Source organism: Rhinoraja longicauda, chromosome 30, assembly GCF_053455715.1.
Source record: "Rhinoraja longicauda isolate Sanriku21f chromosome 30, sRhiLon1.1, whole genome shotgun sequence".
NCBI lineage: Eukaryota > Metazoa > Chordata > Chondrichthyes > Rajiformes > Arhynchobatidae > Rhinoraja > Rhinoraja longicauda.
Genome location: NC_135982.1, coordinates 3,343,624 through 3,360,033, shown reverse-complemented (window position 1 = coordinate 3,360,033; position 16,410 = coordinate 3,343,624). Strand labels below are relative to the sequence as shown.

The 16,410-nt window shown below is 46.0% G+C and overlaps 1 protein-coding gene across 1 annotated transcript in view; it reads left to right on the top strand.

Annotated features, from left to right (window-relative positions):
* Positions 1-16,410, top strand: part of gpr153 (G protein-coupled receptor 153) — a 131,574-nt gene that overhangs the window by 75,092 nt on the left and 40,072 nt on the right. The window contains exon 3 of the mRNA XM_078425019.1: positions 5,579-6,008. Coding sequence (XP_078281145.1) covers positions 5,579-6,008 — 430 coding nt within the window. The remainder of the gene's footprint in view (positions 1-5,578; positions 6,009-16,410) is intronic.

The following is a 16,410-nucleotide window of genomic DNA, read 5'->3' as shown; positions in this document are numbered from 1 at the left end:
TTTGTCCCAAACATTATGGAGGGCACTGCATGTGGCAGTGGATGTGGATGGAGGGGTTAATAAATACAAGTCTCTTCACTAAAGGGGAGGATGGTGCCAGCATTATAGTTAAGGAGGAAAGGTGTCAAATGTGGAATAAACAAAGTAGGAAATAGATAAATCTGCAGGTTCAAATGGGGTGCTTCCTAGGCCGAATTAGGAGTGCTCAAAATAGTGGAGCAGATACCCATTGTGTTTTGTGCTTCCTGGCTCCGGGAGTGAAATCAGAGGTCTTGTGGACTGTCCACACTGTACCATTGTTTTACAAGGGCGGAAGCTAAACCATGGAATTACAAATTGGTTAGAGTAATTCCAGTGCTTTAAAAATTGCCAACATTAATCACGAGAGTCGGGATGAATGTATTTTTAGAAACAGGCAGATTCATCAAAGGTTAGGTTTGTGAAGGCAAAGCCTTGGTCAAAAGTTTTATAGAAAATCTATCAAACTTAATTGAACTTTCAGAGAAGGTACAGAAGCTTGATTAGTGCGAATGAATTTCAGTGAGGAGTTTGACAGGGTTTCTCAGAACAGTCGATCAAAAATATAAAACTCCATGAAATCCAAGTTTGACAAATTGGATCCAGAGTTGTCTTGGTAGCAGGAAGTATCGGCCGAGTCGATGGATGCTTTAGCAACTGCAAGGATGTTGCCTGTGGGATTCTGCAGGGCCTGGTCATTGATCCATTCGTCTTGTAGCACGTAGATAGACACAAAATGCTGGAGTAACTCAACAGGACAGGCAGCATCTCTGGAGAGAAGGAATGGGTGACGTTTCGGGTCGAGACCCTTCTTCAGACTGAAGTAGGGGCTTAACCCAAAATGTCTCCCATTCCTTCTCTCCAGAGATGCTGCCTGTCCCGCTGAGTTACTCCAGCTGTTTGTGTCTATCTTCGGTTTAAACCAGCATCTGCAGTTTCTTCTTATGCATTTCTTGTAGCACGTATTCATTTAGAGTCATAGAGCATGGAAACAGGTCCTTCAGCCCAACATGTCCATGCTGACTAAGATGCCCCATCTACGCTAGTCCCATTCGCCCACATTTTGCCCATATCCTTCTAAACCTTTCCTGTCCATGTAACTACATTTCTTGGATAGACACAAAATGATGGAGTAACTCAGCGGGACAGGCAGCATCTTTGGATAGAAGGAATGGGTACGTTTCATGTTGAGACTCTTCTTCAGACTGAGAGTCAGGGGAGAGGGAGACACAGAGATAAGGAAGGGTCTAGTGCGAAACTGAGACATCAAAGGAGGTGCAGTTTAAGGAGAATGTAGAATAGATCGCTGTTAGCTAGAAGGTGACTACGAAGCATAAGGAGATGAAATTTAATCAGGAGACAGTAAGACTGGTCAGAGAACTAGGAAGGGGGACAGATGGGGAGAGAGGGAAAGCAAGGGTTACTTGATGTTAGAGGAGACAATGTTCATACCGCTGGGGTGTAAGCTGCCCAAACAAAATATGAGGTTCTGTTCCTCCAATTTGAGCTGGGCCTCACTCTGACAGTGGAGGAGGCCCAGGACAGAAAGGTCAGATTGGGAATGGGAGGAGGAGTTAAAGTGTTGAGTAACCTGGAGATCAGGTAGGTTTAGGTCGACTGAGCGGAGGTGTTCACCAAAACGATCGCCGAACCTGCTCTTGGTCTCGCCGATAAATAGGAGTCCACACCTGGAACAGCGGATACAGTAGATGAGGTTGGAGGAGGTGCAAGTGAACCTCTGCCTCACCTGAAAAGACTGTTGAGGTCCTTGGATAGAGTCGAGGGGACAGGTAAAGGGACAGGTGTTGCATCTCCTGCGGTTGCAGGGGAAAGTACCTGGGGAGGGGGTGGTTTGGGTGGGAAGGGACGAGTTGACCAGGGAGCTGCGGAGGGAATGGTCTCTGCGGAAAGCAGAAAGGGGTGGAGATGGGAAGATGTGGCTAGTGGTGGGATCCCATAGGAGGTATTCAGACCCTATCCATTTCTTGGAGTAGGTGGAAAAGAAGTTTGCAGAAGAGGTACAAATTACCCTAACGTTTGATAATACGGAGGGAAGATTTAATCTGCAAGGTGTAGCCATTGAGGCACATGTGGTGAATGAAACATCTTGCAGAGAATTGCGATCTGAAAGCATTTGGGAATGTGCAGTAAACCAAGGGGTTACATGGCAAATGGATAAATCAGGTTGATGAGGTGATTAAAAAAGCATTCTGGATGTTTTCTTTCATTAGTACGGCGTAGAACGCAGGAGCGGGGAGGTTATACAAGAACCAGAACCAATCGTGTATAGTTCTGGTCACCACATTGCAGGGAGAATGTTAATGCACAGGTGAAGGTGGAGAGCAGGTTTACAGGACTGGGAATGATTCACACTTGCCAAGATGGTGATTAGGCTGTTGGTGATTTCATTAGAGCGGAAGAAACGGAGGAGCGGCCTAATTGAAGTATACAATTATGAGAGGCCGACATGGGGTAAAATGGGAGGAACGTAGTTCCCAGATAGCGCGGCCCAAAACCAAAAGATTAGATGGAAGATGAGGACAAAGATATTACCTTGATGATGGTGGTGGTCTGGAAGTCACTGTTCACAGGGCACTAAAGACAAAGTTCTGTCACATTTAGTTGAGTTTAGTTTATTGTCACGTGCACCGAGGTACAGTGAAAAGCTTTTGTTGCGTGCTGACCAGTCAGCTGAATGACAATATGTGATTACAATCAAGCCATCCACATGATGAGGGGATTAACGTGAACAACGTTTAGTGCAATACACAGCCAGTAAAGTCCGATCAAAGATAGTCAGAGGTTCTCCAATGAGGTAGATCATAGTTCAGGACTGCTCGAGTTGTTGGGAGTGTGGTCCAGTTGCCTGACAACAGCTGGGAAGAAACTGTCTGTGAATCTGGAGGTGAGCGTTTTCACACTTCTGTACATTTGGCCGGATGGGTGTTAAAAGCAGCACTTAGCTGTGCACTTGATGTTAGGCAGTCCCTGGGGATTGAGGGTGATTAATGTCCCTCTTGTTCTGGCGAGATGGATGTGCAGATTTGTGAGCCCAGCACTGAAGGGGAAAGGCAGGTATTACTGTTCTGATCATTCTGACAGTAAAACCCATTATCTTGCACCCTTCAGGTCTTGCAATACGGTATTAAATGGGCTAGCTTTAAGGTGAGAGGGGCAGAGTTTAAAGGAGACTAGACCAAGTGGACCCGCTGGGCCCAAACCTCTCCTGCATTGGTGCAGCACCCACTCCTCATCCCCTCCCCCTCCCCCCTTCCTCCTCCCCTCCCCCTCCCTCCCTCCCTCCCTCCCTCCCTAGAAGATAGATTTAAACTTTAAAATGTGAATAACTTTAAAAACAATTTCCAATTTCAATTAAACTTCTTCCATTAGCACCAAAGGGACGATGGTGAGTAAGGTGGGCCTAAAATTGTCGCGCTATCGTGTACCGTTTATCGTAGTTCAGGAACAAACAAACAAACAAATGAGTTTTAGTATATAGATGTGTGGGGAAAGTGTTTTACACATGCCGTTGGTGAGTGCCTGGAATGTGTTGCCGGGGTGGTGACTGATGCAAGTATATTAGTGCAATTTATAAGACGTTTGGCTGGACATTTGGGGTGGCACAGTGGTGCAGCGGTAGAGTTGCTGCCTTACAGCGCCAGAGGCCCCAATTCAATCCTGACTACGGGTGGTGTCTGTATGGAGTTTGTACGTTCTCCCTGTGACCGCTTGGGTTTCTCCGGGTGCTCCAGTTTCCTCCCACACTCCAAAGATTTACTGGTTTGTAGGTTAATTGGCTTGCTATAATTGTATATTGTTCCTCGTGTGTGTGGGATGGTGCGCGTGTATGGGGATCGCTGGTCTCGGTGGGCTGAAGGGCCTGTTTCTGCGCTGTGTCTCTAAACTAAACTAATATGGGACTGCAGGCAATGGAGAGATATGGGATATGTGTAGGTAGATGGTCTTAGTGTCATGTTCAGCATAGACACAAAGTGCTGGAGTAACTCAGCGGGCCAGGCTAAATCTCTGGAGGAAAAGGATGGGTGATGTTTTTTGGGTCAGGACCCTTCTTCAGACTGAAGAGCCTGTTCTTGTGCTGTACTGTTCCATGTTCTATATTGAAACAAAGCTAATCATGAATTATTATTCACAATTATAAGGTATAAAATGTACATTTGAAGTCACAGAATCAGAAAAGACTTTATTGTCATCCAAAAAATGTCTTTTAGACAATAGACAATAGGGGCAGAAGGAGGCCATTCGGCCCTTCGAGCCAGCACCGCCATTCAATGTGATCATGGCTGATCATTCTCAATCAGTACCCCGTTCCTGCCTTCTCCTCATACCCCCTGACTCCGCTATCCTTAAGAGCTTTATCCAGCTCTCGAATGCATTCAGAGAATTGGCCTCCACTGCCTTCTGAGGCAGAGAATTCCACAGATTCACAACTCTCTGATTGAAAAGCTTTTTCCTCATCTCAGTTCTAAATGGCCTACCCCTTATTCTTAAACTGTGGCCCCTTGTTCTGGACTCCCCCAACATTGGGAACATGTTTCCTGCCTCTAACGTGTCCAACCCCTTAATAATCTTATACGTTTCGATAAGATCTCCTCTCATCCTTCTAAATTCCAGTGTATACAAGCCTAGTCGCTCCAGTCTTTCAACATATGATAGTCCCGCCATTCCGGGAATTAACCTAGTAAACCTACGCTGCACGCCCTCAATAGCAAGAATATCCTTCCTCAAATTTGGAGACCAAAACTGCAGACAGTACTCAAGGTGCAGTCTCACTAGGGCCCTGTACAACTGCAGAAGGACCTCTTTGCTCCTATACTCAACTCCTCTTGTTATGAAGGCCAACATTCCATTGGCTTTCTTCACTGCCTGCTGTACCTGCATGTTTCCTTTCAGTGACTAATGCACTAGGACACCCAGATCGCATTGTACGTCCCCTGTTCCTAACTTGACACCATTCAGATAATACTCTGCCTTCCTATTCTTACCACCAAAGTGGATAACCTCACACTTATCCACATTAAACTGCATCTGCCATGCATCTGCCCACTCACCCAACCTGTCCAAGTCACCCTGCAACCTCATAGCATCTTCCTCACAGTTCACACTTACACCCAGCTTTGTATCATCTGCAAATTTACTAATGGCACTTTTAATCCCTTCATCCAAGTCATTAATGTACAAAGTTCTGTTACCCACCGTCCAACAATAAGAGCAATAAAAAGAAGCAATAACACACACAATCACAAACCAACACAAAACAAAAAGAAGAAACATCCATCACAGTGAGTCTCCTCCAGTCACCTCCTCACTGTGATGGAAGGCCAGAATGTCTTTTCTCTTCCCCTACTGTCTTTTTGAAGTCATAGTTTTCTGGCCATTACAAACAGGACAGATGTGTAATGATGTTTGTAAGGTCTGAAGTCGGGTCTCGACCCGAAACCTCACCCATTCCTTCTCTCCAGAGATGCTGCCTGTCCTGCTGAGTTACTTCAGCGTTTTGTGTCTACCTTCGTCTTAATGATGTTTGTAACCTGTGTTGCAGGTTGAGCAACACCAAGAAGCAAGCGGTGCACACAGTGATGGGTATCTGGATGGTCTCCTTCATTCTCTCCACCCTGCCTGCGGTGGGCTGGCACGACACGACTGAACGCTTCTATGCCAAGGACTGCCGCTTCATCGTGACAGAGATCGGCCTGGGCTTTGGGGTTTGCTTCCTGCTATTGATCAGCGGCAGTGTGGTGATGGGGGTGGTGTGCATTGGCATCACCCTCTTTCAGACGTTCACTGTCCAGGCCAGGGACAACGACAACAAAAACAAATTCAACGTGCCCACTATTGTAGTGGAGGATGCACAAGGGAACAGGAGATCGTCCATAGATGGCTCCGAACCATTAAAAACCTCTCTGCAGATCACCTATTTGATCAGTGGAATAGTCTTTATCTATGACTTTTTGACTGGATTCCCCATTTTGGTAAGTCACTGTCTTCCACTTTGAATACGACAAATAGATTAACATGGCTTGGGATTAATTGTGCTTTGCTTAATAAAATTGTGCAAGGAATTTTTTTAAAACATTTTGTTTTACCAACACGGAACTGATGCAGATTTTTTTTCTCCCGGTTAATAACCAAGACATCTTTTCGAGATAACTGAATGTAGCAGGGGGGTAAATCAAAGTGGGAGAATTATACTCTCTCCAAAGTGGAAAATGTTTAGTTGGAATAACCAAAACTTCCAATGTTTCAATGTTTCCGGTTTAAAAAATATTTTTGGAACTTATTGGTGCGCACAGATATAAAGTTTAATTGGGTTTAAAATACAACTCCTGTAATTTGAGGTGCAGTGACAGCTCTTTTGTCACACTTCACGATCAGGTAAGTGATGTTCACTGTGATGGGCAAGTGCATTGGGAGCCTGGCCTTTATCCATTACACTCCTGACAACTGCCTTCAGCATCGCTCATTAACCTTAATCCACAGCTGCTGTTGTAATGGATGAGAAGAACTTTACCACCAAACTGCACTGTATACATGTTGTACGTACGCTGTTGCTCTGTACTCCGGCTTCACAGGACGTCCTTCCTCACTGTGGGCAGCACAGTGACGCAGCGGGTAGAGCTGCTGCCTCACAGTGCCGGAGACACGGGTTTGATCCTGATCTCGGTTACTGTCCGTGTAGAGTTTGCACACACTTTCTCTGACCACGTGGGCTTCCTCCGGGTGCACCAGTTTCCTCCCACATCCCTGAGACGTGCAGGTTTGTAGGTTAATTGGCCTCTGTATATATTGCTGCTAGTGTGTAGGGAGTGGATGAAAAAGTGAGATGACAGAGAACAAGCGTGAACAGGTGACCGAAGGCTGGTGTGCTTGGTGGGCCGAAGGGCCTGTTTCCACTCTGTATCTTTAAAACAATTCAATTCAATCAATAAATGATAAAGAAGCAAGAATCCTGGTGCCAAGGCCAGTAGGGAATGTTCACAATGGTTGACTGTTCCCAGGAATGACACCTTAAGTAAATGCCCGTTTGTCAGAACTCCTTCAATAGCTTTTGCCTTCCTCCTCACAGGTGATAAACCATTTGTAAGACAAAATCAACCTCTTCACTTTTCACAAAAGAATAGCTATTTCCTCTACACTTTGGATCAGAAGATGTTCTTCAGCAGTGTGCAGAGCAGTCAGAACAAACAGATTTATTCTATACAACATATTGGCCATTGTTGGAAATGCTTTGAGGACAATTCAACACCGTATGGGAGTTTAGTCTGGGAATAGAGTACCTGATGTGTATTGATGGTTCAATATTGTTGGCTCTGCTGAAGGACATTTGGTTGGGCATATGCACGAGACCAATATAATTTTCTGAATACTTTTACTTCAGCTAGTGCAGTATCTCGTTTCCCTCTCCCCTGACTCACAGACTAAAGAAGGGTCTTGACCCCAAACATCACCCATTCCGTCTATCCCGAGATGCTGCCTATCCCGCTGAGTTACTCCAGCATTTTGTGTCTATCTTCGGTATAAACCAGCATCTGCAGTTCCTTCCTGCACATAGAGGTTTTGTGATGTTTATATTGAACACTGTTCATTATTGATTGCTTCATTGAATGGAGCCTTGTGGTCATAGCAGTGTCTGACAGTTTTATCTGCCTTTGCACGCACCACAACGGGTGTTGCCCCGTCACTGTTACCCACCTCACAAATCTCATGCTTCTCCACTTTAACAAATTTCCAGTTGAACTGGGTTTTGAATGCATAATGAGCTGGTCAAGCCTTGCAATAAACATGTTTCACACATGTCATGTGCATGTCCACCACATGGCCTTCAATACCATCGCAGAAATCGCTGAGCACTTTTTCATACATGTTCTATGGGCCTGTCATCTCCAAACTAAATACATATCCTCCATTCAACTTTAGACTTTAGGGATACAGCTCTACCAACCGAGTTCACACCGACCAGCGATCAGCGATCACCCCCCACACTAGCACTATCCTGCACACTCGGGGCAATTTACAATTTACAGAAGCCAATACACCTACAAGCCTGTACGTCTTTGGAGTGTGGGGGGAAACCGGAGCTCCCGGAGAAAACCCACACCGTCACAGGGAGAACATACAAACAGACAGCACCCGTAGTCAGGATGGAACCCGGGTCTCTGGTGCTGTGAGGCAGCAACTCTACCGCTGTACCACCGTTGTAGCCTGTCCCACCCCGTGAGGATTAGTCTATTACAACGCTTCATCTGCCATGGACTGACCACTCGACCTCAATCAGCATTGCCTGTGTGCTGCTGTTTAGCACAGAATTTGAGGAATTTGAGGAAGGATATTTTTGCTATTGAGAGCGTGCAGCGTAGGTTTACTAAGGTTAATTCCCGGAATGGCGGGACTGTCATATGTTGAAAGACTGGAGTGACTAGGCTTGTATACACTGGAATGTAGAAGGATGAGAGGAGATCTGATCGAAACGTATAAGATTATTAAGAGGTTGGACACGTTAGAGGCAGGAAACATGTTCCCAATGTTGGGGGAGTCCAGAACAAGGGGCCACAGTTTAAGAATAAGGGGTAGGCCATTTAGAACGGAGATGAGGAAAAACTTTTTCAGTCAGAGAGTTGTGAATCTGTGGAATTCTCTGCCTCAGAAGGCAGTGGAGGCCAATTCTCTGAATGCATTCAAGAGAGAGCTGGATAGAGCTCTTAAGGATAGCGGAGTCAGGGGGTATGGGGAGAAGGCAGGAACGGGGTACTGATTGAGAATGATCAGCCATGATCACATTGAATGGTGGTGCTGGCTTGAAGGGCCGAATGGCCTCCTCCTGCACCTATTGTCTATAGAACAGTACAACACAGGAACAGGCCCTTTGGTCCACAGTCCCCTTGCCGAACATGATGCCGAGTTAAACTAATCTCTGCCTGCATGTGATCTATATTCCTCCATACCCTGCATATCCATGTGCATATCTGAAAGCCACTATCGTACCTGACTCCACCACTATCGTACCTGACTCCACCACTATCGTACCTGACTCCACCACTATCGTACCTGACTCCACCACTATCGTACCTGACTCCACCACTATCGTACCTGACTCCACCACTAGCGTACCTGACTCCACCACTAGCGTACCTGACTCCACCACTATCGTACCTGACTCCACCACTATCGTACCTGACTCCACCACTATCGTACCTGACTCCACCACTATCGTACCTGACTCCACCACTATCGTACCTGACTCCACCACTATCGTACCTGACTCCACCACTATCGTACCTGACTCCACCACTATCGTACCTGACTCCACCACTATCGTACCTGACTCCACCACTATCGTACCTGACTCCACCACTAGCGTACCTGACTCCACCACTAGCGTACCTGACTCCACCTCTATCGTACCTGACTCCACCACTAGCGTACCTGACTCCACCACCTCTCCTGGCAGTGCATTCCAGATCCCTTACCACTCTGTGTGTACAATTTATTTTCCAAATACATCTTCAGTTGAACTCTTCTTTTCTTTAGGGATATGCTTCTGAAATTCCATAACTCCCCTGGTTCAGAAGAGGAATCTGCAGCATGTTAATGTTTTAAATCTCGATTCAAGGATCCCCATTTTTCCTCTTGCACATTGCTTTATCATTTTTACATTGAATTTAGTATGTGTCTACCTTGCCTTCACTAGAGATAGGAGTGTTTTATTGTCATACGCCACGAAACGGAACAATGAAATTCTTACGAGCAGCAGCACTACAGATATGTAAACATAGTAGGTAGACACAAAATGCTGGAGTACTCAGCGGGTCAGGCAGCATCTCGGGAGAGAAGGAATGGGTGACGTTTTGGGTCGAGACCCTTCTCCAGACTGATGTCATTGGCCCTGACATCAGTCTGAAGAAGGGTCTCGACCCGAAACGTCACCCATTCCTTCTCTCCTGAGATGCTGCCTGACCCGCTGAGTTACTCCAGCATTTTGTGTCTACCTTCGATTGAAACCAGCATCTGCAGTCTTTTTTCCGATGTAAACATAGTACTCTATAAAACCCATAATATACAACAAAATCTTCTTCTTCTCAGGCCCCCTGGGTCATGGCTGACCATGGGTGATGCATCCTAGTTGGCTGCTTGCTCCACACCTCGGCTAGAGCAGCGTCGCTTGTGGCTGAAGAGACCAATGTGGGAGTGACAGTCTCTGTGGCAAAGGTCACATTTGTGTGTGGTCTCTGGTCTGTTGAAGTTGCTGCGCTCCTTTCTGCGTGCCCGCTTGTCTGCCGCTGCGTTCATCAGTTTCCCTTCCCCCGTTTAGAGATGTTGGTTCAGGGTACCTCTCCACCTCCTGCGCTCAGCTGCAAGGCCATCTCTATAAATTCTATTTTGGGACCAGTACGTTGCTGGCCTTTTCTTCTGTGAGACTTCATTCCAACCATTGGAGTGTTTGCCCCATGATGCCCATTGGCCTGCCTTTTATCAGAACTACTTGCTGCCACGTCCGGTCAGATGCTGCATTGATACCAAGGGTAGTTCCTCTCACCAATGGAATCCAGCTCTTCAGTCCATGTTTGGGCCAGGGCTGTGATGAGACCTTCATCTCCGTCGGCAAGGCCACCAGCATAATCAAGGATGGGTCTCATCCCGTTCATTCCCTCTCCTCCCATCAGGCAAGAGGTATAGAAGTGTGAAAACGCACACCTCCAGATTCAGGGACAGTTTCTTCCCAGCTGTTATCAGGCAACAGAACCATCCTACTAACTGCTAAACAGCAGTCCTGAGCTACTATCTACCTCATTGAAGACCCATGGACTACCTTTAATCAGACTTTACTGGACTTTATCTTGCACTAAATATTATTCTCTTTGTCATGTATCTGTACACTGTGGATATCACAAAAAGCTGGGGTAACTCAGCGGGTCAGGCAGCATCTCAGGAGAGAAGGAATGGGTGACGTTTCTGGTCGAGACCCTTCTTCAGACTGATGTCACGGCCAATGGGTAAAACGGGTAGTGCAAAAAGGGAAGGTAAACACAGTGCAGCACATGTTACAGCTCCAAAGAAAGCGCAGATTAAAAAAGTGCAAGGGCCACAATGAGGTGGATAGGAAGATTGGGAATTCACGGCTAGCATGTGAGAAGCCCGTTCAAGAGCCTTATAACAATGGGAAGAAGCTCTCTCATATCTGATGGAACGTGCTTTCATGCTTAAGAAAATATGGTGAGTAGATGCAGCTTGATCGCACTATTGACAACATTGTCCGTTACTGTTGGTGACTGAGAGTAAGTAGACTGACGGGAGGCAATGAGGGGGGACATCATTGAAATGTACCAAGTAGTGAAAGGCCTGGATAGAGTGGATGTGGAGAGGATGTTTCCACTAGTGCGAGAGTCTAGGACCAGAGGGCACAGGCCCAGAATAAAAGGACATACCTTGAGAAAGGGGAAGGGGAGGAATTTACTTAGTCGGAGTGTGTTGAATCTGTGGAATGCATTGCCACAGACGGCTGTGGAGGCCGTTATTGGGTACTTGATCATTAATGGTGTTTAAGGTTACGGGGAGAAGGCAGGAGACAGGAGTCGAGAGGGGAAATTGGAACAGCCATGATTGAATGCTAGAGTAGACCTGATGGGCTGAATGGCCTCATTCTGTTCCTATGAGTTATGAATGTATGACTGGACAACTATGAGCCAGACTGACGTTACTTGCCCCACTTGTAAATCGTGTTTCTCTCTCTAGCTCTGGGTAGATGTGATAGTGTTCTCTATCATACAAGGGCAATGAGCAACAGGAAAGCTGCTGTCTGGGACAGATGATGCTCCTTCCATCTGTCACTTCCATCAAGTTTCTGTCCGATGGGCTTTCTGAAAGGCTCAGGGATGCTGAGCAACTTTGATTTAATCTTTCTGTCGTTAATCCAAAAATGAGCCCGTCTCACAGAGCTCTGTAAATAATTCACCAAAAATACATTGTGTGGGAAGAGTATAATCACCAATTAGCTCTCATCACATCCCATTGTGTGTTCCACGCAGTGTAAGAAGGAACTGCAGATGCTGGTTTCCACCGAAGATAGACACAAAGTGCTGGAGTAACTCAGTGGGTCAGGTAGCATCTCTGGAGAAAAGGAAAAGGTGACATTTCGGTTCGAGACTCTTCATCAGACTGAGAGTTTCTCCATTGATGCAGATAAACCCGGGATCCAGGAGTGCAGGTGCATAGTTCCCTGAAGGTGGAGTCACAGGTCCGTCAAGTGGTCAAATAGGCTTTTGGCACATTGGCCTTCATCAGCCAGAGTATTGAGTACAGAGGTTGGGAGGTCATGTTGCAGTTGTATAAGACATTCGTGAGGCCATATTTAGGGTATTGTCAGTTCTGGGCACAGTGTTATAGGAAAGATGTCAAGTTGGAAAGGGTACAGAGAAGATTTACAAGGATGTTTTGAAGAGAGCGTTAAATTTAGTTAGAGCGTTAGAGCGTTAGAAGGGAATCAAGGGATATGAGGAAAAAGCCGGAAAGGGGTATTGATTTTGGATGATCAACCATGATCATATTGAATGGCGGAGCTGGCTCGAAAGGCCGAATGACCTACTCCTGCACCTATTTTCTATGTTGCCAGGACATAGTTTAAGGCCACAGTTTAAGAATAAGGCCATTTAGAACTGAAATGAGGAAAAACTTTTTCAGTCAGAGAGTTGTGAATTTGTGGAATTCTCTGCCTCAGAAGGCAGTGGAGGCCAATTCTCTGAATGCATTCAAGAGAGAGCTAGATAGAGCTCTTAAGGATAGCGGAGTCAGGGGGTATGGGGAGAAGGCATGAACGGGGTACTGATTGAGAATGATCAGCCATGATCACATTGAATGGCGGTGCTGGCTCGAAGGGCCGAATGGCCTCCTCCTGCACCTATTGTCTATTGTCTATAGGTGTGAGCTATAGGCAGAGGTTGCATAGGCTGGGACTCTATTCCTTGGTGGGCAGGAGGATGAGGGGTGATCTTATAGAGGTGCATAAAATCATGAGAGGAATAGATTGGGTAGATGCACAGAGTCTCTTGCCCAGAGTAGGGGAATCGAGGAAGGGGAAAAGATTTACTAGGAATCTGAGGGGTAACCTTTTCACACAAAGGGTGGTGGGTGTATGGAACGAGCTGCCAGTGGAGGTAGTTGGGGCATTTAAGAAGCAGTTAGACAGGTGCATGGATAGGACAGGTTTGGAGGGATATGGACCAAATGCTGGCAGGCAGGACTAGTGTAGCTGGGACATATTGGCCGGTGTGGGCAAGTTGGGCCAAAGGGCCTGTTTCCACACTGTATCACTCTATCTCTATATGTCCAGCATGTCGAGACTCTATGCTGCCTGCCCGCTGAGTTACTCCAGCATTTTGTGTCTATCTTCTTGTGTTCCACACTTGCAGCTTTCAGTTACCTCGAGAACTGTGGTTTTGAAATGCTTGTTTAATTTCTCAACTGTTTGAAATTGTTCTTGTTGTATACATCTGATCTAATTTCACTTAAGAGGATCACTATCTCCATCACGGCGATGTTGAATGTTTCAGCATCTTTTCAAAGAGTAGACCTAGCTGTGGCCTCACAAGATGGAGTTCAGCTCCAACAACCCCACTTTGTCCACCTTTTACTCCTGATCCTGTACTTACCCAATTTTCTTTTGATGTTCACCATCGAATCACTGACTGCCTTTCAGGCAGTGCTTACTCAAAGATAACCTCCCATCTTTATCCTGGGATTTCTGTAACTACAGGAATCCCGCATGGAAGCTGGTCCTCTTTGCCTGGATGTTAAATTCTTCATATCTTTAGATTTTACTCACAATTGTCTGTCTATAGTTCATTGATGTGTGGTATGTCATCAGAGCCTGTTTTGTGTTAATCCTGCCACCTACAGGATTATTCTATTATTTCACTTACAATCTCAAAGTCCCCACTCCTGACCCATCCTGAAGTTTGTGCATTTGGTGTCTACTACTTACTTCTTCACACCTAATGCGGCAGGTTTAGTATTCACAGAGCTGCACTTCATTGATTAATTGAAAGATAGAGCATGGAAACAGGCCCTTCGGCCCACCGAGTCCACACCACACCACCCGTTCACACTAGTTCCGTTATCACACTTTCACATCCACTCCCTACACGCGAGGGGCAATATACAGAGGCCGATTAACCTACAAACCAGCACTTCTTTGCAATGTAGGAGGAAACCGGATCACCGGCAGGAGACCCACATGCACACAGTGAGAACGTGCAAACTCCACGCAGACAGCACCCGGGATCAGGATCGAACCCGCATCTCTGGGACTGTGAGGCAGCAGCTCTACCCGCTGCGCTGCAGTACCGCCCCCTTCAGCCATGCAAGTGAAGTGCCGAGGATTGTGCAACTCCATTCATGTATTTGCATGTTTAAATGAGCAACAAAAATAATTGCAAACATCGGGAACTTAAATTATGAGTCAATATTGTGTCCCTTGGAAGAAGTGGGGACCTGAGAACTGGATTCTGGATTTGGATGAGGAGCACTTTGATTTACCCAGGAGAATTATCCATTATTTTCGTACACCTGGAAGTTCAAGTTATGACTAAGGAAGAAAGGAAGTTTAGACATGACTTTGTCATCCATCAAGGTAGAAGGTTTAGTTTTAGATCAGTTTAGTTCTGAGATACCCCAGTGCGGAAACAGGCCCTTTGGCCCACAGAGTCTGGACTGACCAGCGATCCCTGCACACTAACACTACCCTACACACACTAGGGACAATTTTGTATTTATACCAAACTAACTAACCTACAAACCTGTACGTCTTTGGAGTGTGGGAGGAAACTGAAGATCTCAGAGAAAACCAACGCAGGTCACGGGGAGAACGTAAAACTCCGTACAGACAGCATCCATAGTCAGGATCGAACCCGGGTCTCTGGCGCAGTAAGGCAGCAACTCTACCGCTGTGCCACCGTGCTGTCCGAAATAGTTGTGCAATTGTTTCCCCAATCCTAAATTAAACTTAAGAGACAATTAACTTTAATTCTGGATTGAGAAGATATTTAAGGATCGAGAATGGTGACCAGGGTGTAAGAATTCATTAGGAAGAGGAAAGGTTATTACAGGCCCCTCTTCCTTCATATCACGGCCCGCTTATGGAAGGAACTGCAGATACTGGGTCACACAAAAAAAACCCTCAAAGTGCTGGAGTAACTCAGCGAATCAGGCAGCATCTCTGGAGAACATAGATAGTCAATGTTTCAGGTCGGGACCCTCCTTCAGACTCAAGCCCTCCAAAGATGCTGCCTGACCTGCTGAGTTACTCCAGTACTTTGTGTCTATTTTCATAGGAAGGTGCCGCACAGGAACAGGCTCTTTGTTCCACAGGGTCTGTGCCAAACATGATGTTGAGCTAAACTCATCTCATCTCCCTGCACGTGACCCATATCCCTCCACTCCCTGCGTACACACGTGCCTATATCAAAGCTTAAACGCCACTATCTGCCTCCACCCCTGCCCATGTGTTCCAGGCATTCACTACTCTTTGTGTATATCAAAACAATTGTCTCACAAAAACCTGTTGTAACTCAGCGGGTCAGGCAGCATCTCAGGAGAGAAGGAATGGGAGACGGTTCGGGTCGAGACCCTTCTTCAGACAATTGTCTGAAACAATTGTCTCGAACATCTCCTTTAAAGTTTGCTTCCCTCACCTTAAAGCTGTGCCCTCTAGTTTGGCATTTGACATTTCCACCCTCGGAAAAGTGTCCAGACGGTCTACCTGATGTATGACCCTCATACTTACCTGCATCTCTGACAGCTCTCCCCTCAACCTCCGCCTGTCTCATTCACCAGCCATTTTGATCCGACTCAAAAGACCGAGTAAGGATGACATTTAGTGGTCAGCCGAATTACTGACGTTACAAACTGTCGACAAACACTTGTGTCCAAAATCAAAGAAATAATTGGAAAAAAAACCATAATTGATATCAGTATTGTGTATCAGTTATGATTAAATAAAGCATGGAATCATGTTAACTGGATAGGATGTGGTTGGTGACAAAGCCATACCCACTCGCCTCAGGATCTCATGATCGAGGTTAAGGGAAACTTCTTCATGATCAATGTTTCTAATTGATGTCAAATAGCCAACAGATTAAGTACATATTGGCCAGAATTGTGCCTATTGTATGAATACAATCAAGCGGTCCACAGTGCACCGATAAAGGATACAGCATTTGGTGCAAAATATAACATCAAAGTGTAATCAAGTCCAATTAAAGATAGTTCATCGGTCTCCAATGAAGGTAGATGGGAGATCAGAACCACAAGCTAGCTGGTGAAAGGACCTTTAGGTTGCCTGATAGCTGTTATCCAGCTGTTCCTGAATCTGGAGGTGTGCAG